We start from the raw sequence: 22,335 nt of genomic DNA on the forward strand, positions 1-22,335 counted from the left end.
TAAATGGATTAAATGTCAGTGTAACGTTCGTCTGTGGGAGAAAGAGAGGAGGACCAAGGTGCAGCGTGGTAAGTATTCATTATGCCTTTTAATGAAAACGAATACTCGAACGAAACAACAAAACGATAAAAGAGAATGACACGAAACGAAACAGTCCTGTCTGGTAATATACGCAAAGACAGAAAATAATCACCCACGAAACACAATCGAAAACAGGCTACCTAAATATGGTTCTCAATCAAGGACAACGATTGACAGCTGCCTCTGATTGAGAACCATACCAGGCCAAACACAGAAATAGCAAATCATAGAAAAACTAACATAGACAACCCACCCAACTCACGCCCTGACCATACTAAAACAAAGACATGACAAAAGAACTAAGGTCAGAACGTGACAGTACCCCCCCCCCCCCCCCCCCCCCCCCCCCCCCCCCCCCCCCCCCCACCCCCCCCACCCCACCCAAAGGTGCGGACTCCGGCCGCAAAACCTGAACCTATAGGGGAGGGTCTGGGTGGGTGTCTGTCCGCGGTGGCGGCTCTGGTGCGGGACGTATTTTTTGTCCGCCTCCTCAACCGCCTCCGTGGCCTCTTTCGAGTGGCAACCCTCGCCGCCGACCGCGGACTGGGGACCCTAGCAATGAGTCCCAAATGGACGGAAGATTCCAGCAGCACTGGACGAACGGGAGACTCCGGCAGCTCCGGAGTGAAGGGCGATTCCGGCAGCTCCTGGCTGACGGACGGCTCTGGCAGCTCCTGGCTGATGGACTGCTATGGCAGCTCCTGGCTGGTGGGCGGCTCTGGCAGCTCCCGGCTGACAGGCGGCTCTGGCAGCTCCTGGCTGACCGGCGGCTCTGGCAGTTCCTGGTTGACCGGCGGCTCTGACCGACAGTCAGAAATTGTGAAAAACTGTGTTTAAATGTATTTGGCTAAGGTGTATGTAAACTTGTATGTATGTAAACTTCTGACTTCAACTTGACCTTTTTATTTATTAACCTTTATTTAACCAGGAAGGGCTCATTGAGATTTAAAATCTATTTTTCAAGAGCGCCCTGGCCAAGATAGGCAGCACCAAGTCATTACAAAATTTACAGACAAACAACATGAAAAACTACAAGTAATCTAGTAAAAACCATAGAATTCCCAAGAGTATAGCAAAATCAAAAACAGCAAATTAAAAACATTGACAGGTCAGGGAATCAGTCTCAAGATCATTCATCAGTGATTTAAAAATACCCATTGGGACAAGTTCTTGTCAGGCGTTCCAAGACTATGGCGCAGAGTACATAAAAGCCCTTTTACCAAATTCAGTTTGGACATTTGGAACAATTAGCAGGATAAAGTCCAGCGAACGAAGAGAGTACCCACCACATTTCTGAACAATAAAAATGCCCAAATAAAAAGGTAGTAAAACCAAAATGGCTTTGTAAATAAAAGTATACCAGTGACTGAGCCTACGAGTGACTAGAGAAGGCAAGCCAACCCTGGTATACAAAGTGCAGTGGTGCATAAGGATTTTGCAGTTTAAAATAAATCACAAAGTGCCATGGTAAAGGGTGTCAATTGATCTCAAACACTGAGCGGAAGCATTCATATATAAAATATCCCCATAGTCTAGTAAAGGCATAAATGTAGCTAACACTAGCCTCCTTCTGGCTTCAAAAGAAAAACAGGCCTTATTCCTAAAATAAAATCCCAATTTCAGCTTCAATATTTTTGTAAGTTGTTGAATATGCAATTTAAAAGAGGCCGTCATCAATTAAAATTCCAAAATATTTATATGAGGTTACAACCTCAATCTCCTTGCCCTGACAGGTAGTAAGTAATAGGTGAAAGGTTCAGAGGTCTATTTCTTGCTTTAGAAAACATCATTAGTTTAGTTTTGTCAGTATTGAGGATAAGCTTCAATTAACACAAGGTATGTTGAACAGTATAAGCAGTTTGCAGTTTGCAAGTCCTGGAAAGCTTTTGTAAGAGACGAGGCACAACAGTAAATAACAGTATCATCAGCATAAAAATGAAGTTGCACATTTTGGACATTTCTGTCTAAATTATTTATATGAATAGTGAATAAGAGAGGACCAAATACAGAGCCTTGGGGCACACCATTAAAGACAGACAATTTAACAGACATAAGCCCATCAAATTGATTGCACTGAGTTCTATCAGACAGATAGTTACACTCGACAATCTCTGCCTTTAGTATAGCATGATCAACTGTATTAAAAGAGAGATCAATAAAAAGTGAGACAGAGTGCTGTTTTTTGTCAAGGGCTTCAGTGTTATCATTTAAAACCTTCATGGCTGCTGTAATTGTGTTATGCTTCTTGAAGCCCGATTGGTACATTGATAAAACTCTTTTAGCTGTTCACTCACAAGGGTTTCAAGTATTTTCACCAGGGGTGACAGCTTTGAGATTGTCCTATAATTATTTTAAAAAGTTGGATCTCCCCCTTTTAAAAGTGGTAGGACAAATGCTGATTTCCAGATTTTCAGGATTTCATTACATTCCAGGGTTAGATTGAACAGATATGTAAGTGGTTCAGCTATGAAATCAGCTGCCAGATTTAAAATGCAGGGATCCAAAAGATCAGGACCTGAAGGCTTTCTCTGATCTAAGGATTTCAGGGCTTTATGTACCTCCTGCACTGAGAATGACTAAAAGCTAAAAGTTTGATCAGCTCTCACTGGTTCATCCACACAGGGCTGTACAGAGACAGAGAACACTGAATCAAACAGCCTACCAGATGATACAAAGTGCTCATTGAAACAATTCAGCATTTCAGTTTTGTCATATACAGCAACAGAGTCCTTCAAAGCACATGACGGTAATTCATTAACATTACTGTTACCAGACATAGACTTAATAGCCTTCCAAAACTTTCTAGGGTCATTCAGGTTATCAGTGGTAACAGACATAAAGAATCTTGTAAGGAAGATTTAGATGCTGCTGTAGGCCCTCCTTGGTTGGTGACAGAAGCATCAGATCATCTGCAAACAGTAGACATTAGACAGTAGACATTTGATTTCAGTGAGGCCGGGTGCTGCAGAATGTTCTAGTGCTCTCACCAAATCATTGATATAAATGTTGAATAGGGTGGGATTCAAGATGCATTCCTGTAGAACCCACACCCGTTCGGGAAGAAATCTGTGTGTTTATTGCCAATTCTGATTGCACACGTATTGTTTGTTTAGATTTCATAACATCGTAGGTTTCCTCCCCAACACCGCTTTCCATCAGTTTATACAGCAGGCCCTCTGCAAAATTGAGTCAAATACTTTTTTGAAATCAATAAAGCATGAGAAGACTTTGCTTTGGTTTTGGTTTCTTTGTCAGTTAGAGTCTGCAAGGTTTTAGTAAGAAGACAATTTGACATTTGCTCAGGACATTGTTTTCACTGAGGAAATGTTGGAGTCTGCTGTTGATGATACTGTAGAGGATTTTGCCGGGGTTACATTTGACACAGATCCTGCAGTAATTATTTGGGTCAAATTTGTCTCGACTTTTCTGGATTGGGGTGATCAGACCTTGGATCCAAATATTGAGCAAGATGCCAGAGCTGAGGATAATATTGAAGAGTTTGAGTATATCCAAGTTGAATTTGTGGTCTGTATATTTTTTACCATCAACACCACAGGGCTTTTTGGGTTGGACAGTTTATATTTTGTCCTGTCGTTCAGTCAATGTAATTGGAGAATCCAATGGTTTCTGGTAGTCTTTAATAGCTGATTCTAAGATGTGTTATTGATCCGTCAAATGTTTTAGAACACCTACTCATTCAAGGGTTTTTCTTTATTTTTTACTATTTTCTACATTATTGAATAATAGTGAAGACATCAAAAGTATGAAATAACACATATGGAATCATGTAGTAACCAAAAAAGTGTTAAACAAATCAAAATATATTTTATATTTGAGATTCTTCAAATAGCCACCATTTGCCTTGATGACAGCTTTGCACGCTCTGTCATGTATATGCTTCTGCTCTTGTCCAAAAAGGTTGGAGAAGTGGTTTATCCATAGATCTCCATGTTGCATAGCTAGTTGTTTGTGCTGATATTCTCTCTCTCTCTCTTTCCACACTGCTTACTCATTCCACCACTACAGCCTCCATTTTGACACTCTCAGCAACGTTAATCAGTCGACTTAATTGGGTGGTAATAATTCAGAGGCTTATCGTTGGCTCAAGTTTGCAAGTTCACCTTTGGTATACACTGTATAGGGAGAACAGCAGCTATACGGTTACAGTTCCTCTCTCACTGCTGCTGCTGTACTTACTGGATGGAAAATAACCCCAGGCACACATTAACATTCCATTAGAAGAAAAAACACTACTTCAGTCAGGCCTGTTTCTGTGGGTTGGATTTTGGGATAAACGACATTAAGCCACTACGGGCCAGTTTCCGATCGGAACGTTTGGCTCGCGGCCCCAACTGCGCCCCCTGTATCTGTGTGTTTCTGGTGTGTGTTGCCATTAGACGGGTCAGAACGCGAGAGCGAAGGGGACACCATGGCTTCTCAGCGGCTTTATCTGAGGTTGGTAGGGCTCACCGCTCTGCTCACATTGCTGGCCCTCGCAGGTGAGGTAACTCTCGTTTTCTCTTCCTGTCTACCTCTCTCTCTAGCTCCTTTCTTTCAACAATCTTTCTGTCTCCATCTCCTCCCATCTATCACTCTGTCCCCCCAAACATCCTACTATGCTAGATCATTTGATTTCACCCATATGGAACCAAACTTAGATTAACAAAGCTTCTGAAACAACATCTGAAGCACTGAATTGTTTATTCATATAGTTATTTAAAAACTTCAAGTTTGAAGGTTGATGGTATGTTTTATGAAGTTTTATTGGGTATTTGAATTATCTAAGGTGAGTTATTTTTGCATAATGCATGAATGCGTAACACATTTCTTTCTCTTGTGTGGTTGTGGAATCTAGCTTGAAATAAATACTTATTCATGTTACTATACTAGAACTAGTTTACATGATATTGTTAAATCTCATGGCTCCTGGGGGGGGGGGGGGGGGGGGGGGGGGGGGGGCAGGGCAGGCAAAGGGCAACAGTCTGGTTTCAGTCACTGATAGTGTAGGACTGCCAGTGGAGTTGGGAGGAGTGAGGAATTCATCCCGAGTTCAGGTCAAATGAAATGAGAAGGAACATTCCTATGACACACATATAGGAGGCAGAACCGTGACGACACCAATGAGAGGAACCAAATCATTTCCTGACTTAGCAGCAGAGATGGATTGGCTGTCTAGATGTGCAAGGAGTTGACTCCTCCTAGTAGGAGGGTATAAATATAGGTGCTTGTGTAAACATTTCTTTGTCTTTGCAGCTGTTTGACCCAGTAGGGAATAAACTTTCCTGCTGAAAGGTGAATTTGTCTCCCAGTGTCTGTTGGAAAGCAGACTGAACCAGGTCTTCCTTTAGGATTTTGCCTGTGCTTGGCTCTATTCCATGTATTTTTTATATTAAACAAACTCCCTAGTCCTTGCCGATGAGGAGCATACCCATAACATGCTGCAGCCACCGCCATGCTTAAAGATATGAAGAGTGGTACTCAGTAACGTGCTGTGTTGGATTTGCCCAAAACATAATGCTTTGTATTCAGGATAAAAAAGTGTAATTCTTTGCAGTATTACTTCAATGTCTTGTTGCAAACAGGATGCATGTTTTTGAATATTTTTATTCTGTACAGGCTTCCTTCTTTTCACTCTGTCATTTAGGTTAGTATCGTGGAGTAACTACAATGTTGATCCATCCTCAATTTTCTCCTATCACAGCCATCAAACTCTGCAACTGTTTTAAAATCAACATTGGCCTCGTGGTGAAATCCCTGAGCGGTTTCCTTCCCCTCCCGGAACTGAGTTAGGATATATGCCTGTATTTTGTAGTGACTGGGTGTATTGACACACCATCCAAAGCGTAATTGATAACTTCACCATGCTCACTTCACCATGCTCACTTCACCATGCTCGAAGGGATATTCAGTGTCTGCTTTTTTTTGTTATCTAATAGGTGCCCTTCTTTGCGAGGTATTGAAAACCTCCCTGATCTTCATTCACAGCTCGACTGAGGGACCTTACAGATAATTATATGTGTGGGGTACTGAGATGGGATAGTCATTTAAAAATCACGTTAACCACAATTATTGCACACAGTGAGTCCATGCAACTTCTGTGACTTGTTAAGCACATTTTTACTCCTGACTGTATTTAGGCTTGCCATAACAAAGGGGTTGAATACTTATTGACTCAAGACATTTCAGCTTTGCATTTTGTATTCATTTCTAAAAAATTCTAAAAACTAAATTCCACTTTGGCATTGTGGGACCTTGTGTGTAGATCAGTGGAACAAAGTCTAAATGTAATCCATTTTAAATTCAGGCTGTAACACAACAACATGTGGAAAATGTCAGTGTGTGAATACTTTCTGAAGACACTGTATGTTCTAAAACAGGAGACAAGCGACAATGGACTTAATGTGTCACTGAAAACTAGCTGGCCTTGGAAATTCCATGTATCCCTTTCGCCTCAAAAGGCTTTTCTAGCTGTCTCTTTCCCACCATTTTAATGAGCGAGACGGGTTGCCTAGACAGGGAAGAAGAGAGAAAGATGGAGAGCGAGGTAGGGAAAGAAAGCAGACCAGGCAGATCTCTCAGTGGAAAGTCTCATTCATCATTCATGTAAATGTGAGGCAGCAAATAGCAAACACCCCTCCTCCTCTCTAGACAGACTACTACTGTCGGCAGATAAAAAAAAGTTTAGTGGGGAAATTGCTAATTTGCAACTTAGACTCCTGCTAACCATTTCCTATAACCTCATCCATGTGCTCCACTTCTGGCTGTTTGTGTGTGTGCGCGTGTGTGTGTGTGCTAAGCCTCTACTGAATGAGCTGGGATTTATCACACCACAATCTAACTTTATAATCACAATGGACTTACACTACAGTAGTCTCCTTCTAGGCTAAACATTAACCCACATTAACCCCACTAAGTGTTCTATTGACTCTCTTTATCAGATGTTTCCAGTGATAGCAGCCTTCACAAGATCCTGAAGAAAAGAGATGGTAATATTCACAGATAGTTTTTACATACACACATTTAACACTGCACCTACTTTACATTCTACTGCCATTACAAGTCTCCTCTCTGCCTCCCCCCAGTGGCGAGTGACGGTAGCGCTTCACCTAAGTACAGGGTGGCTGTTGCTCCCGCCAAGGCCAAAGAGTTCCTGGCCAAGCTACGGCGGCCCAAGAGGAACATTTGGGACCGCAGCAGGCCAGATGTGCAGCAGTGGATCATGCAGTTCATGTACATGGGCTTCGACGAGACGGTGAGCGGGCCAAGAGGGTTGAATAATAAATAATAATAATAATTTGTCAGGTGCTTACATTTGCCATATTTCACACATGTACAAGTGTGTACTAAACAGCGAAGAGAGGGGTCACGGAATGAGGTAAGGCCTTGAGTTTAATCTGACACTGTGACCTAACCCTACTATGGGCCATTATCATAGTATTGCATATGTTATATGATTAGGTCACAAGGTTGTAAAAACTCCTGGCCCCAGATATGGGATAGGGTAAACAGTACTACGATCCGTAGAAGAATAGGCCTATGAGAAACAGTCCACTGCACAACACACTAGTAGCCACCCACAGCTACATGGGGGAGAACAGACATTATACAAAGCACTAAGATCTAAAGTAACTGTGTGAGAAAAACTCATATTATGGCAAAATGCAGGGCAGGTGGGCGGAAGCGGGCGGGCGGGAGGGAGGGAGGGAGGGCGGGTGGGCGGGCGGGAGGGTGGGCGGGAGGGAGGGCGGGAGGGTGGGCGGGAGGGAGGGCAGGGAGGGCGGGCGGGAGGGTGGGAGGGCGGGCGGGAGCGAGGGAGGGAGGGAGGGAGGGAGGGAGGGAGGGAGGGCGGGAGTGAGGGATAATGCCCAGGCTAATTTGTTGTCGTTATCAGACTAGATAAAAGCAGATGGATGTTTCTGTCACAGCAGGTCCTAGAGACTCTATTCAAAGAAGATAATTATTCTCCACCACTATGGACATCACTGGGCCTGACACACCTTGAATACACACATGCACGCACACACTTTTTTTCCTCTCTAGCTATGTTTCTTCCAGATCAATGATTCCAATGGAGATGTTTAGAAACACCAGGACCAGGGAGAAAATCTTTGGCAAAAACAAGTCAGAAAGAATGACAGAGAGTGGGGGAGACGAAACAGAGAGACAGACCGAGAGAGAGAGGTATTGAGAAGTAGAGGTTATGAATAAAGTAAAGGAAGGAGAAAGTTGTTTGCTCCTCAGTTTTGTAGACCGTTGACAGCTCCCGTTGACAGCTCCTGTAGACAGTTGACAGCTCCTGTAGACAGTTGACAGCTCCTGTAGACAGTTGACAGCTCCTGTAGACAGCTGACAGCTCCTGTAGGTCAATCAGTAGGATTGCTTTAATGACTTCCTGGGTATGTGTGATTTCCTGATGCCTGAACCAGCCTCTCTTGCTGTTGGATCCGACAGCCTCTGCATTTTAAACCATGTTGGTCTATACTCTATGCATAGCAGCTGTCCTGTTCAAGTCATCTCCAAAACATCTGCTGACTAGCAAATCAACCCCATAGTCCCTTACCCCCTATCGCCTTACCCCCTAGATCCTAACTCCTTACCCCCTAGCTCCTACCCCCTTACACCCTAGCTCCTACTCCCTTACCCCCTAGCTCCTACTCCCTTACCCGCTAAGCAATCCAGTAGATCTGAAAGGATCTGATGGGTATGAGCAACAAGTTGATTGCATAACCCTGCTCTCTAATGAGCGGAGTGGAAATGTTACAATATTTTTTGCACATTTCCAATGTTTCAGATCTTTTGAGTTGGGCTAAAGTTGAGAGGTTGTGGTCATGTCCCCCCCCCCCAGAGACTGGAGGCAGACCTGTCCTACTGGATGGACCACGCGCGGTCCAGCGATCAGGGTCGCCAGCACCATTACGACGAGAACTCTCCCATTGGACCCAGAGACAGAGGGGCACACCGTCACGGAGCCGACGTCAACTACGACTACTACTAACTCAGCATGCTGTCTCGCTCCCTCTCTCAAAACGTAAGACTAACCTCTGTCTTCCTTCACTACTTCTAACCTCCTCTCTATTTCTCCCTCATATAGTGTGCAACTTCTTTTCTTTCTTTGTATACAGTTTACTTTCCGTTAAACAACACCTGGACAAACATTTTTGGGTGTGCATCAGCTCATGCTTTTCACTCGTTTCTAACCCATCCCTTAGGGTCAAGACATCCTGTAGCGTGCCACAGGGTTGGATAATGGGACCTTTGTTATTCCTAATCTATATCAATGACCTTGCTGCTGTGTCTTCTACCGTACTTCCCATTCTCTTTGCTGAGGATACCAAGTAGATTTTATCACACAATCATTTGTATTCACTAATTAACGAAGCCAACTCAGGCATGGACACATTTTCTGAATGGTTCCAGATAAACATTATCTTTAAATGTAAAAAAATCGAACTTTATTTTATTCAATAGTAAGGATAAGAAATGTGGTTAAAGAAAAGAGCCAGAATCTCAATTGGTGGGAATGAAATAGAACAAGTCACATCCACTAGATTCCTCTGAGTTATAATTGATGAACAGTTTTCCTGGAATGATCATATTCAGTTAGTTCCACTAGATTCCTCTGAGTTATAATTGATGAACAGTTTTCCTGGAAAGATCATATCCAGTTAGTTCCACTAGATTCCTCTGAGTTATAATTAATGAACAGTTGTCCTGGAATGATCATATTCAGTTAGTTCCACTAGATACTTCTGAGTTATAATTAATGAACAGTTGTCCTGGAATGATCATATTCAGTTAGTTCCACTAGATTCCTCTGAGTTATAATTGATGAACAGTTGTCCTGGAAAGGTCATTTTCAGTTTGTCTGCAGCAAAGTGATGAAATCTGTTGGTATCATCAGAAAGATTGGTGGTTTGGTACATCAGGTTTGCTTCCTAATACTATACTTTACCGTAGCTTAATTTACCATATCTCATTTACTGTAATATTGTCTGGGCCAGCTCATATGCCTCCTATCCACACAAATTACTCATCATACAAAATACATTTGCAAGACTAGCCTCCTCCTCTAATTACCTGGCATTTTTTTGGTTTTAGTCAAGATTCTAGCAGCCATGTTTAGCACTAACTGAAGTTTATTTAGTGCTTTATCCGGGTATTCAGAAAGTAGAGCATTGCAGTAGTCAAATCTAGAAGTGATAAAAGCATGGATTAACTTCTCTGCATCATTTTTTGACAAAAAGTTTGATTTTTGCAATGTTACGAAGATGGAAAAAAACTGTCCTTGAAATAGTCTTGATATGTTTTATCAAAAGAGTGATCAGGGTCTAGAGTAACGCTGAGGTCCTTCACGGTTTTATTTGAGATGACTGTACAACCATCAATATTAATTGTCAGATCCAACAGAAGATCTCATTGTTTCTTGGGAGATAGAACAAGCATCTCTGTTCTGTCTGAGTTTAAAAGTAAAACCTTTGCCGCCATCCACTTCCTTATGTCTGAAACACAGGCTTCCAGGGAGGGCAATTTTGGGGCTTCACCATGTTTCATCGAAATGCACAGCTGTGCATCGTCCGCATAGGAGCGAAAGTTAACATTATGTTTCCGAGTGACATCACCAAGAGGTACAATATATTGTGAAAACAATAGTGGTCCTAAATAGGAACACCAGAACTTACAGTTGACTTTTCGGAGGACAAACCATCCACAGAGACAAACTGATATCTTTCCGACAGTTAAGATCTAAACCAGGCCAGAACTTGTCCATGTAGACCAATTTGGGTTTCCAATCTCTCCAAAAGAATGTCATGATCGATGGTGTCAAAAGCAGCACTAAGGTCTAGGAGAACGAGGACAGACGTAGAGCCTTGGTCTGACGCCATTAAAAGGTAATTTACCAACTTCACGAGTGTAGTCTCAGTGCTATGATGGGGTCTAAAACCAGACTGAAGCATTTCGTATACACTGTGCCTTCAGGAAGGCAGTGAGTTGCTGCGCAACAGCTTTTTCTAACATTTTTGAGAGGAATACGCTCGGACAGTTTATCTAAACCCTTCAATGGATTCTTCCAGGTTAATTACTGAGATCCATCTATAGTCAGGTCCATAAGTATTTGCATCATTTTGGCTGTGTACGCCACCACAAAGGATTTGATAGGAAACAGTCAATATGTGTTTTAAGTGTAGACTTTCATCTGTAATTCAAGGGTTTTGTCAAAATGATTGTATGAACTGTGTAGGAATTAAAACATTCATACATAGCCCCCAATTTTATGGGCTCAAAAGTAATTGAACATATTAACATAATCATAAAATAAATTGTGAGTTTTAATGACTGCCTGAAGTCTGGAACCCATAGACATCATCAGATGCTGGGTTTCTTCCCTGGTGATGCTCTGCCAGGCCTTTACTGCAGCTGTCTTCACTTCCTGCTTATTCTTGGGGCGTTTTGCCTTCAGCAAGTGAAATGCATGCTCAATCACCTGACCTGAATCCAATTGACTTGGCCATTGCAGAACATTCCACTTCTTTGCCTTAAAAAGGTATTGGGTTGCTTTCGCAGTATGCTTCGGGTCATTGTCCATCTGCACTGTGAAGCACCGTCCAATGAGTTTTGAAGCATTTGGTTGAATCTGAACAGATACTATATCCCTAAACACTTCAGAATTCATCATGCTGCTTTTGTCAGCAGTCCCATCATCAATATATACAAGGGAACAAGTTCCATTGGCAGCCATACATGCCCACACCATAACACTACCTCCACCATGCTTCACAGATGAGGTGGTATGCTCTGATGATGAGCAGTTCCTTCCCTTCTCCACACTCTTCTTTCCCCATCATTCTGGTACAAGTTGATCTTTGTCTCATCTGTCCACAGGATGTTGTTCCAGAACTGTACAGGTGTTTTAGATGTTTTTTGGCAAGCTCTAATCTGGTCTTCCTGTTCTTTGAGACTTACCAAGGGTTTACATCTCTGTATTTACTCTGGTAAACTTATTTACTCAAGTCTTCTCTCGATTGTTGACACAGATACACCTACCTCCTGGATGGTGTTCCTGATCTGGCCAACTGTTGTGAAGGGGTTTTTCTTCACCAGGGAAATAATTATTCTGTCATCTACCACAGTTGTTTTCTGTGGTCTTCTGGGCCTTTTGGTGTCCCGGAGCTCACCAGTGCGTTCTTTCTTTTTCAGAATGTACCAAATAATTGATTTGGCCACACCTAAGGTTTTTGCTATCTCTCTGTTGGATTTGTTTTGATTTTTCATCCTAATGATGGCTTGTTTCACTGGCAGGGACAGCACTTTGGACTTCATAATGAGGCTTAACAGCAACAGATTCCAAATGCACACTTGAAATCAACTCCAGAACTTTTGTCTGCTTACTTGTAAATTAACTAATGAGGGAACAACACATCTGGCCATGCAACAGCCAATTGTTCAATTACTTTTGGTCCCTTTAAAAGGGGGGCAAATATTTGCAGTGCTGTAATTCCTACACCGTTCACCCTCAAATTAAAGCTGAACGTCTGCACTTTCAGCTCATATTTGTTATTTCATTTCAACTCCAATATGTTGTGGTAGACAGCTAAAATAATAATGACTGTATATAACGCAAGACACTGCGATAACCTTTACCCCTTCCACTGCCACATCTCACAGTCACTTCTCTGTCAGATACAGAGGTACCATACTCTGAAACTTTTATTTTTACATTGCCAAAACATAATCTCTCACTAACTTCAAGTGAAGACTGGGGGTCAGCCTGATGAACCAAACTACACAGTAATCTCCATGTATGCTAACTCTCACACATTTAAACAAAACACTTTTTTTGTGTGTGATTACTGCACAATTCATTTATACATTTATAATTATGTTTTGTTAGGTTTTAACAAACCATTTTTATATTGTCTTGTAAAACAATGTGCAGGGGTGTGGTTTTCAAATAAACCCTGGGGCTTCCAACAACACCTGCACACCGTTTGTATTTTCTCTATCACTTATTCTGTGCAAAGAAATTCAACTAAACTGTCTCCTCTCTCACACTTCTCCCCAGTCTAATCTAATGGCCCCTGGCTCCTGCTCCAGATCTGGCTTTTCTCTTCCTATCGCTTTACACCAGCTGCTGTTCTGTTTGTATTGTTTGTTTGTCGAGGATCAGTATAAATAAAGACTGACTCATTGCTCAGCCTCACATTATTGACTAACCTCACCACCTCCAGATTGGAACAACTACCAGAATAGTAACACCAAGGTTTTTAGAAGTGACACACACACACACACACGGGAGACATTTATTGGAAATATTTTATTAAAATACCATTTTCACCTAAAATTGATTATATAAGATTTCTGGATTTCCGATTTGACAGTAGAGCTTTCACAAAGGTTATCCCAAAAGTTACTCAGAACCACAAGACACACACACACAGTGACACAGAAACACACTCTTGAGTGGCGTGTGTGTGTCCAGGCTTACAGCTCACTGCACAGCACCAGAGCAAGTGTAGAAGGGGGCAGGGCCTAGCACACCCATCTGAGGCTTTGAACAAACCAACTCACTCTCCTTCACCCCTCCTCGCTTCTCCTCTCCTCGCTTCTCCTCTCCGCCAATGTTGCAATGGTTGGAATACAAAGCAGTCTTACGTAAGAGCCAGGAATCAATGCAGGTAATAAAATAGACCACGTCAACCGAGCAAAACAAATGCCAAACTGCACAGTGTAAACAACGCAACAAAACACTTCTCAAGCCTGATCTTAAATAACAGCCTGTATTGACAAAAAAACCCAGAGTGCAAGACTGGGTTCTGATCGTTGTCAGTTTTTTTATTATCTGTTTGTGATTCTATTCTTGCTTTCAGGCACGTTTGTGTCTGAAAAGCATCGCCCCGCGGGAGTGTAAAAACCACAGCAGACACAGGAACATTTCTTCTTCGCGCCAAACTCAAGAGAGTTCTCTGAGGGTCCTGGGTCCTCCGGTGTCCCAGCAGCCTTTGGGGATGGTGTGACCCTTGACCCCTTGAGCTCAGTTGTGTTGTCTTGGTCGTCCTTTCTTCTGGCGGGCTGCCTTGGGCTTGGGGATGTACTGGTTATTGGCCTGGTGCTCCAGCTCCCGGCTGAAGTACTGGATGGTCTTGTTCAGGCCCTCCTCTAACGGCACCTGGTAACACAACAACACACACGTCTTACAGAACATCATCGTATGTGTAGTAGACGTATGATTATATGCATTAGGAGTGTGTGTCTGTCTAGCCACGTGTGTATTTGGCTAAGGTGTATGTAAACTTCCGAATATATATATTTGAAGTCGGAAGTTTAGGCACGTTTGCCAAATACATTTAAACTCAGTTTCACAATTCCTGACATTTAATCCCAGCAAAAATTTAATTTGGCCTTTTAATTGTTTAAATTGGGTCAAACTTTTCAGGTAGTCTTCCACAAGCTTCCCACAGTAAGTTAGGTGAATTTTGACCCATTTCTCCTGACAGAGCTGGTGTAACTAAGTCAGGTCATCTCTTTTGTGAAGCGCACCAGTCCGTCCTGCAGCAAAGTACCCCCACAACATGATGCTGCCACCCCCGTGCTTCACGGTTGGGATGGTGTTCTTCGGCTTGCAAGCGTTCCCATTTTCCCTCTAAACATAACGATGATCACTATGCCCAAACAGTTATATTTTTGTTTCATCAGACCAGAGGACATTTCTCCAAAAAGTATGATCTTTGTCCCTATGTGCAGTTGCAAACCGTAGTCTGGCTTTTTTTAATGGCGGTTTTGGAGCAGTGGCTTCTTCCTTGCTGAGCGGCCTTTCAGATTATGTTGATATAGGACTCGTTTTTACTGTGGATATAGATACTGTGGTACTGTAAATATGAAGTTGTGTATGTATGCGCGTGTGTGTGTGTGTATCTAGTGTGTGCGTGTTTATACTGACCACAGGTTCCCAGCCCAGCATCATCTTGGCTTTGCGAATGTCGGGACGGCGTCTCCGAGGGTCGTCCTGCGCCTCTGGAAGGAATTGGATCTGACTGCGGCTCACTAAGTGTGTGGCGGGAGGAAGAAAGGAGGCAGAAAAGGGTACAGTTAGGTGCAATCCAGACAGAGAACAGCAGCGATATGGTATATTTCAAGAGAAAGGAGAAGAACAAGTGAAAAAGTAAGAAGTGGATGAGTGGTCTGTTGATCTGACACTCACCGACCAGACTCCTGATGAGCTCAGCAAACTCCAATATGGTGTGTTCTTCCGGGTTCCCCTACAGGCAGATTACATGAACCAACACAGAAGATCAATACACACACAGGAAGACGAAAGTACACACACACCCTGTCAGAAGCAATTTAGCTGAGTGTTGCAAAACAAAAAAAAGAGTTGTGTGTGTGTGTGTGTGTGTGTGTGAGAAAGCAGGACAATGTGGTGGATCAGAGCCACAGTGTGTCAGTAATGCACGTCAGTCAGCCCTCTACAAGACCTCTCCTACTGCTCTGAGATCTCCACCCATTCCATTTCCAGACAGGTACTACAGAAAACTGGTTGGTTGTACTGCCACAGCATGAAAAACAACTATTATACTCTGGCCTAGCTAGTTGTGTGTGTGGAGAGGTCTTAGGTTACCATATAATGTATTCAATATCAAAAATTGATAAAAGTAGTACTATAATATGGTATTGTTTTTTTTAGCCAATCATCAGACATGTATCAGTTCTTTTTGACAATTTGAAATACATGTAATGACATAGACAGAGGAGAGGAGACCGGTAGGTTGGATTTACCAGGTTGACTGGGCTGCTAATGTTACTGTTCATCAACGACACCAGACCATTCACTAGATCACTGGAGAGAGAGAGAGTGGGGGAGAGAGAGAGTAATAATCAGTTATAGAACCCATTGCCTTTTATGGTTGTGAGGTCTGGGGTCCGCTCACCAACCAAGAATTCACAAAATGGGAAAAACACCAAAGTGAGACTCCGCATGCAGATTTCTCCAAAACACCAAATAATGCATGCAGAGCAGAATTAGGCCGATATCCGCTAATGATCCAAATCCAGAAAAAAGAGCCGTTAAATTCTAAAACCACCTAAAAGGAAGCGATTCCCAAACCTTCCATAACAAAGCCATCACCTACAGAGAGATGAACTTGGAGAAGAGTCCCCTAAGCAAGCTGGTACTGGGACTCTGTTCACAAACACAAACAGACCCCACAGAGCCCCAGGACAGCAGCACAATTAGACCCAACCAAATCATGAGAAAACAAAAAGAGAATTATTTCCAATGTGTCAGTAATTAACAAAAAACCAGAACAAACTAGAATGCTATTTGGCCCTACACAGAGAGTACACAGTGGCAGAATACCTGACCACTGTGACTGACCCAAACTAAAGGAAAGCTTTGACTATCTACAGACTCAGTGAGCATAGCCTTGCTATTGAGAAAGTCAACCATAGCCTGTCTTCTCTTGAGAGCCAGGTCTGCCTATGTGCTCACTGCCCACAAAATGAGGTGGAAACTGAGCTGCACTTCCTAACCTCCTGCCAAATGTATGACCATATTAGAGACACATATTTCCCTCAAATTACACAGGCCAAACACAGAATTCGAAACAAATTCAATTTTGATAAACTCCCATATCTATTGGGTGAAATACCACAGTGTCGAATTACAGCAGCAACATTTGTGACCTGTTGCCACAAGAAAAGGGCAACCAGTGAAGAACAAACACCACTGTAAATTCAACCCATATGTTTATTTATTTTCCCTTTTGACATTTCAAATGTCTTTATTCTTTTGGATCTTTTGTAAGTGTAATGTTTACTGTTTATTATCTATTTCACTTTCTTTGGCAATGTAAGCATATGTTTCCCATGCCAATAAAGCCTGTTAAATTGAAATTGAATTAAAAGAGAGAGAGAAGTGAGAGGTGGGACAGAAGGATGAATACCCCCAGGCTGTGGTGTGAAAACAGAGATCACACTCAGTACAATGTTACATCAACTACCATGGTGCCAAGATGAATACCCCCAGGCTGTGGTGTGAAAACAGAGATCACACTCAGTACAATGTTACATCAACTGCCATGGTGCCAAGATGAATACCCCCAGGCTGTGGTGTGAAAACAGAGATCACACTCAGTACAATGTTACATCAACTGCCATGGTGCCAAGATGAATACCCCCAGGCTGTGGTGTGAAAACAGAGATCACACTCAGTAAAATGTTACATCAACTGCCATGGTGCCAAGATGAATACCCCCAGGCTGTGGTGTGAAAACAGAGATCACACTCAGTACAATGTTACATCAACTGCCATGGTGCCAAGATGAATACCCCCAGGCTGTGGTGTAGCGGGTATGTAGATGGCACACAGTACATTCAGCCATTAGCGGGTATGTAGATGGCACACAGTACATTCAGCCATTAGCAGGTATGTAGATGGCACACAGTACATTCAGCCATTAGCAGGTATGTAGATGGCACACAGTACATTCAGCCATTAGCGGGTATGTAGATAACACACAGTACATTCAGCCATTAGCGGGTATGTAGATGACACACAGTACATTCAGCCATTAGCGGGTATGTAGATGGCACACAGTACATTCAGCCATTAGCAGGTATGTAGATGGCACACAGTACATTCAGCCATTAGCAGGTATGTAGATGGCACACAGTACATTCAACCATTAGCAGGTATGTAGATGGCACACAGTACATTCAACCACTCATATGAAAACACTACATTAAAAAGGCCCATAATTTTTTAAATATCAATATTAAACGATTTGTGGGTAACAATTAAGTACCTTACTGTAATACATTTCCATTCAAATGGGTAAAAATGACCTTTTAGCAAAAAAATAAATACTTTTGGACTGTCTGGGAGTGGTCTGAGTGGGGAGGGGGAAAGTGAAAACTAGCGGTTATTGGCAGAGGTTTGGAACTCTCTCTGTTATTGGTCTATTAACCACCATGATGTCACCATGGAAAGCCGAAACTCCCGCCCATGCAAACCTGCTGATGAGAAGGTTCTGTGTAGATTGTATTTTCAACCAACAACTATCAGGAAATAACACTGACCAACACTTTTCACACTTTTACAATGTTGGTTTCATCATCTGTTGTACAATATGATACAAAGCAATTTTGACTGGACTGGGCTTTCAATGGCGTCCTAATGATACAATGCCTTCAGAAATATTCACACCCGTTGACTTGTTCCACGTGTTGTTGTGTTACAGCCAGAGTTCAGAATGTACTATCTACAAAAAAATACCCCATAATGACAAAGTGAAAACATGTTTTTAGACATTTTTGCATCTTACTACATTGTACAGTCTGAACATTACCCCACCACCCCTCTCCGTTCTCTCACCTCACCCCTCTCACCTCCCTGTTCCTGTGCCGGTGAAGGATAAAGGAAGATGCTATAGAAAACCCTCACACTCCGTCTCTGTGCTTTGTCCACAGTGGAGATGAGAGAAACGCAGAAGAGCACAAAGAAAGACAGACAGGAAATACACTGAGAAAGAGTGTGTGTGTTGTCAAGGACAGTGCAGTGGAACAGTATGTCAGGAGGAGCCAAGAGACACAAAGACACACTATTGATTTATGAGAGTCATTAGTCTGGTTCCATTTTGACCCTGAGCTGCTCATTACCCTTAAAGGGATAATCCACCCTCTAAAATCAGAAACTCCTGTCAATTTTGTGAAAGCCCATTTTCTATCAGTGGGTAAAATAAAATGTCTCCATATGATTTAACTTCTAAATGGTCCATCTGTGAAATCAGGAAATTGTGTAGGAATGCGTCATAGCTACATTGTTTTCATTACTGGAGATGGTGTATTATCATAACGCTTTTAAAACAATTACCGACACTCCAGATTGCCAAATCAGTCAATAGATGGTAGATGGTATGGGCATACTTGTCTAGAACACATCAAATCAGTTTATATCATTGTGACAAAGTATATATTTCAAGCATTTCGCTACACTCGCATTAACATCTGCTAACCATGTGTATGTGACAAATAAAATTTGATTTGATTTATATTTTGCTTTGATGTGTTCAATCTAAACAGTGTACCGAATAATGCAATTCAGTTTCTCCTACAGGTACCAACCATCTTGCAATGCGCCAAGTGTGGAAAAGGGCCATTGTTGCCATAGCAATATAGTCTGCACTGGCTCTGGGCAGAGAGGAACTGCAAGCTGAACTCGGTGATATAGACTCCTAAATTGATAGCCGTAAAACCGCCTAAACAAATTGCACTAACTAGCTACTTCAGATGCTGATATTGACTTTGGTATTATTGTGTGTAACTAACTAGCCAGCCAGCCCAGAGAGAAAGCATTGCATTGAGTTTTGCAGTCGACTTGAGCTGCAACAGACTTCCAATGATTTTCACGCTGGTACAAATCTTGTTAAATCTTGTTAAAACGACAAAATGAAACACCATGTTTCTCATGGTCTGAGTCTTTAGGTGCCTTTTGGCAAACTCCAAGCAGGCTGTCGTGACTTTTACTGAGGAGTGGCTTTCGTCTGGCCAATACCGTAAAGGCCTGATTGGTGGAGTGCTGCAGAGATGGGAGAACCTTCCAGAAGGACAACCATCTCCACAGAGGAACTCTAGAGCTCTTTTAGAGTGACCATCTGATCACCTCCCTGACTAAGGCCCTTCTCCCCCGATTGCTCAGTTTGGCCAGGCGGCCAGCTCTAGGAACAGTCTTGGTGGTTCCAAACATCTTCCATTTAAGAATGATGGAGGCCACTGTGTTCTTAATATTGGTCGACCGATTATGTATTTTCAACGCCGATACCGATTATTGGCGGACCAAAAAAGGTAGACACTGATTAATCAGCCGATTTTAAAAATTTGTAATAATGACAATTACAACAATACTGAATGAACACACTTTCCCCGAGGCCTGGACAGCCCCGCCTCTTTCCCCGAGGCCTGGACAGCCCCGCCTCTTTCCCCGAGGCCTGGACAGCCCCGCCTCTTTCCCCGAGGCCTGGACAGCCCCGCCTCTTTCCCCGAGGCCTGGACAGCCCCGCCTCTTTCCCCGAGGCCTGGACAGCCCCGCCTCTTTCCGAGGCCTGGACAGCCCCGCCTCTTTCCCCGAGGCCTGGACAGCCTTGCCTCTTTCCCCGAGGCCTGGACAGCCTCACCTCTTTCCCCGAGGCCTGGACAGCCTCACCTCTTTCCCCGAGGCCTGGACAGCCTCGCCTCTTTCCCTGAGGCCTGGACAGCCCCGCCTCTTTCCCTGAGGCCTGGACAGCCCCGCCTCTTTCCCTGAGGCCTGGACAGCCCCGCCTCTTTCCCTGAGGCCTGGAAAGCCCTGCCTCTTTCCCTGAGGCCTGGACAGTCCCGCCTCTTTCCCTGAGGCCTGGACAGTCCCGCCTCTCTCCCTCTTTGCGTAGATCACACATATTGATTACTACAACCATGGCGACTCAGAATAACTGCTTTACATTCCTTCACGTTGTGTGTGTGTTTGCGCGCGTGTGTGTGTGTGTACCGATTATCCTGAACGGACTGGTGATGAGGTAACTGACATGTCGAGGAGACGGAAGTGGAAACCAACGCGAGTTTAACACACGTCTCAGAGTAATTAAGATTGATGAACGCATTAGGCACAGCTCGTTAAGGACACTGGTTTGCATATGGATAGAGCAGATTATGGTGACCCCTCACTTCCCCTCCATCACTCCTTTATTCATTAGGTGACTTCCTCCCCTGCTCCAGGTGCAGTTTGTCATAGTGTGACATCGTTGACAGTGGTGACAGAGGCGGCCTAGGGGAGCTGTGATGCTGTTTCGGCATATTGACACACTGATTGTGTCTCTATCTCTCTGCCTCTCCAGACCCAGACAGCTAACCTCCGATGATAGTGTGTGTGTTCTTTAGTGTGTGTGTTTGTGTGTGTGTGTGTCCGTGCACAGGAGTCATGTGATTATTTTTAAACTAAGCTGCTTCTGTCTTCTCCTCCTCTCAGCTTTCACGGGTCAGAGAACCTGTCTAGGTCTGGCTCAGGTATCTGGGTCTGGTATCTGGGGCTTCAGTGGTCCAACAACACAGCAGTCCACTGGCTGTTATGCCAGAAGAGTCACGAGATGAGCTGAGTGCATCAGGGGGAAGTAACTCAGGCTTATTACTGCACTCTATAACACACTCTCTTAATTTAGTTGACACTTACACCATTCTAGAACACACACAGACACAGTGACCCACACAAGTGCAAGCATGTGCTAACACACAAGTTCACAATGCACACACACGTTAGTCATTTAGCAGACGCTCTTATCCAGAGACTTACAGTTAGTGTATTCATCATAAGCTAGCTAGGTGGGACAATCACATCTCAGAGTCATAATCAGCAAGTTAAGAATTTCACTGTACTTGTGCATGTGATAAATTAATAAAACGCATGCACACACACTCAGTCTCTCTTCCAACACATGGGGGAAAATGTGGACATCCTCTGAGGGGACAGTTTTGAATACAAATATCTGTCATTAAAGCGAGATTTATTAGTCTGATTTGTGAAGGTCTACTGAGAGATATAAAACAGGATGGACCAGAGAAGCTAACAAAATACAGAGATAATAAACAGACACGTCCATCACAGAGAACCAACACAACACAGACAAGTCCATCACAGAGATCCAACACAACACAGACACGTCCATCAGAGAGATCCAACACAAACACGTCCATCACAGGGATCCAACACAACACAGACACGTCCATCAGAGAGATCCAACACAAACACACACAGACAAAAGTACCAAAGGACCATGAGTGTGAGAAGTGTGTGTGTGCTCGCATATGTGGATCTATAAATGCTTGTGTGTGTAGATGTGTTTGAGTGTTATGTCACTGTTTGTGTGTGTATGTATATATATATATATATATATATATATGCGCCCAAGGCCTGCTTCAGATATCACACGTGGCCAAACACATGGTGTTGTGTCAGTGAGTTAGAACACCCAGGTGGCAGACAGGCCCCTAAAGCACCAAGAGGCTTTGGGTGGAATTAGAACTCAGGGAACACACACTCTGTCGACGGGAGATAAAAACACACCCAGCAACACGCAATCTAGACAACATTTACCTTTTGTCTGCTTCTTGATCCCAGGGCAAGAAAAGTACTGTCTGGAAACAAAGCTCACGATATGCTATAACACCTTGGAGCTGGAGGAAGAACCAACACCAGACAATATACCATAACACCTTGGAGCTGGAGGAAGAACC

The 22,335-nt window shown here is 43.2% G+C and overlaps 2 protein-coding genes across 4 annotated transcripts in view; one reads left to right on the forward strand and one right to left on the reverse strand.

Moving 5' to 3' along the window:
* Positions 1 to 3,578: 3,578 nt before the first annotated feature.
* On the forward strand, positions 3,579 to 13,268 carry LOC139405010 (ECRG4 augurin precursor a). Of its 3 annotated transcripts, none has more exons than XM_071147556.1 (5): positions 3,579 to 3,606; positions 4,479 to 4,580; positions 7,020 to 7,067; positions 7,164 to 7,333; positions 8,927 to 13,268. In XM_071147556.1, exons 2-5 carry the CDS (start codon positions 4,511 to 4,513, stop codon positions 9,074 to 9,076), a joined length of 438 nt encoding a protein of 145 aa, XP_071003657.1. In that variant the 5' UTR covers positions 3,579 to 3,606; positions 4,479 to 4,510; the 3' UTR covers positions 9,077 to 13,268. The 3 variants fall into 3 exon arrangements, 2 of the variants coding, with proteins under 2 accessions (XP_071003657.1, XP_071003656.1); XR_011633861.1 differs by lacking the exon at positions 3,579 to 3,606 and having other exon boundaries at positions 4,373 to 4,580; positions 8,927 to 9,680; positions 9,747 to 13,268; XM_071147555.1 differs by lacking the exon at positions 3,579 to 3,606 and having other exon boundaries at positions 4,373 to 4,580.
* Positions 13,269 to 13,377: 109 nt separating this feature from the next.
* LOC139405041 (UDP-glucuronate decarboxylase 1) overlaps positions 13,378 to 22,335 on the reverse strand; it is a 98,072-nt gene continuing 89,114 nt past the window's right edge. Inside the window, exons 13-16 of the mRNA XM_071147557.1 lie at positions 15,853 to 15,913; positions 15,278 to 15,335; positions 15,017 to 15,120; positions 13,378 to 14,245 (exon numbers count right to left, since the gene is read on the reverse strand). Of these exons, the coding sequence (XP_071003658.1) occupies positions 14,111 to 14,245; positions 15,017 to 15,120; positions 15,278 to 15,335; positions 15,853 to 15,913 (358 nt within the window). The 3' untranslated portion in view covers positions 13,378 to 14,110. The remainder of the gene's footprint in view (positions 14,246 to 15,016; positions 15,121 to 15,277; positions 15,336 to 15,852; positions 15,914 to 22,335) is intronic.

The sequence above is a fragment of the Oncorhynchus clarkii genome, chromosome 3, assembly GCF_045791955.1.
Source record: "Oncorhynchus clarkii lewisi isolate Uvic-CL-2024 chromosome 3, UVic_Ocla_1.0, whole genome shotgun sequence".
Lineage (NCBI taxonomy): Eukaryota > Metazoa > Chordata > Actinopteri > Salmoniformes > Salmonidae > Oncorhynchus > Oncorhynchus clarkii.

Bases quoted from the DNA above. Each gene is read 5' to 3' on its own strand.
- LOC139405010 (XM_071147556.1), top strand. From the start codon at position 4,511: ATGGCTTCTCAGCGGCTTTATCTGAGGTTGGTAGGGCTCACCGCTCTG. The intron at 4,581-7,019 runs GTGAGGTAACTC...TCTCTTTATCAG, and splicing joins CACATTGCTGGCCCTCGCAG to ATGTTTCCAGTGATAGCAGC. The intron at 7,334-8,926 runs GTGAGCGGGCCA...CCCCCCCCCCAG, and splicing joins ACATGGGCTTCGACGAGACG to AGACTGGAGGCAGACCTGTC.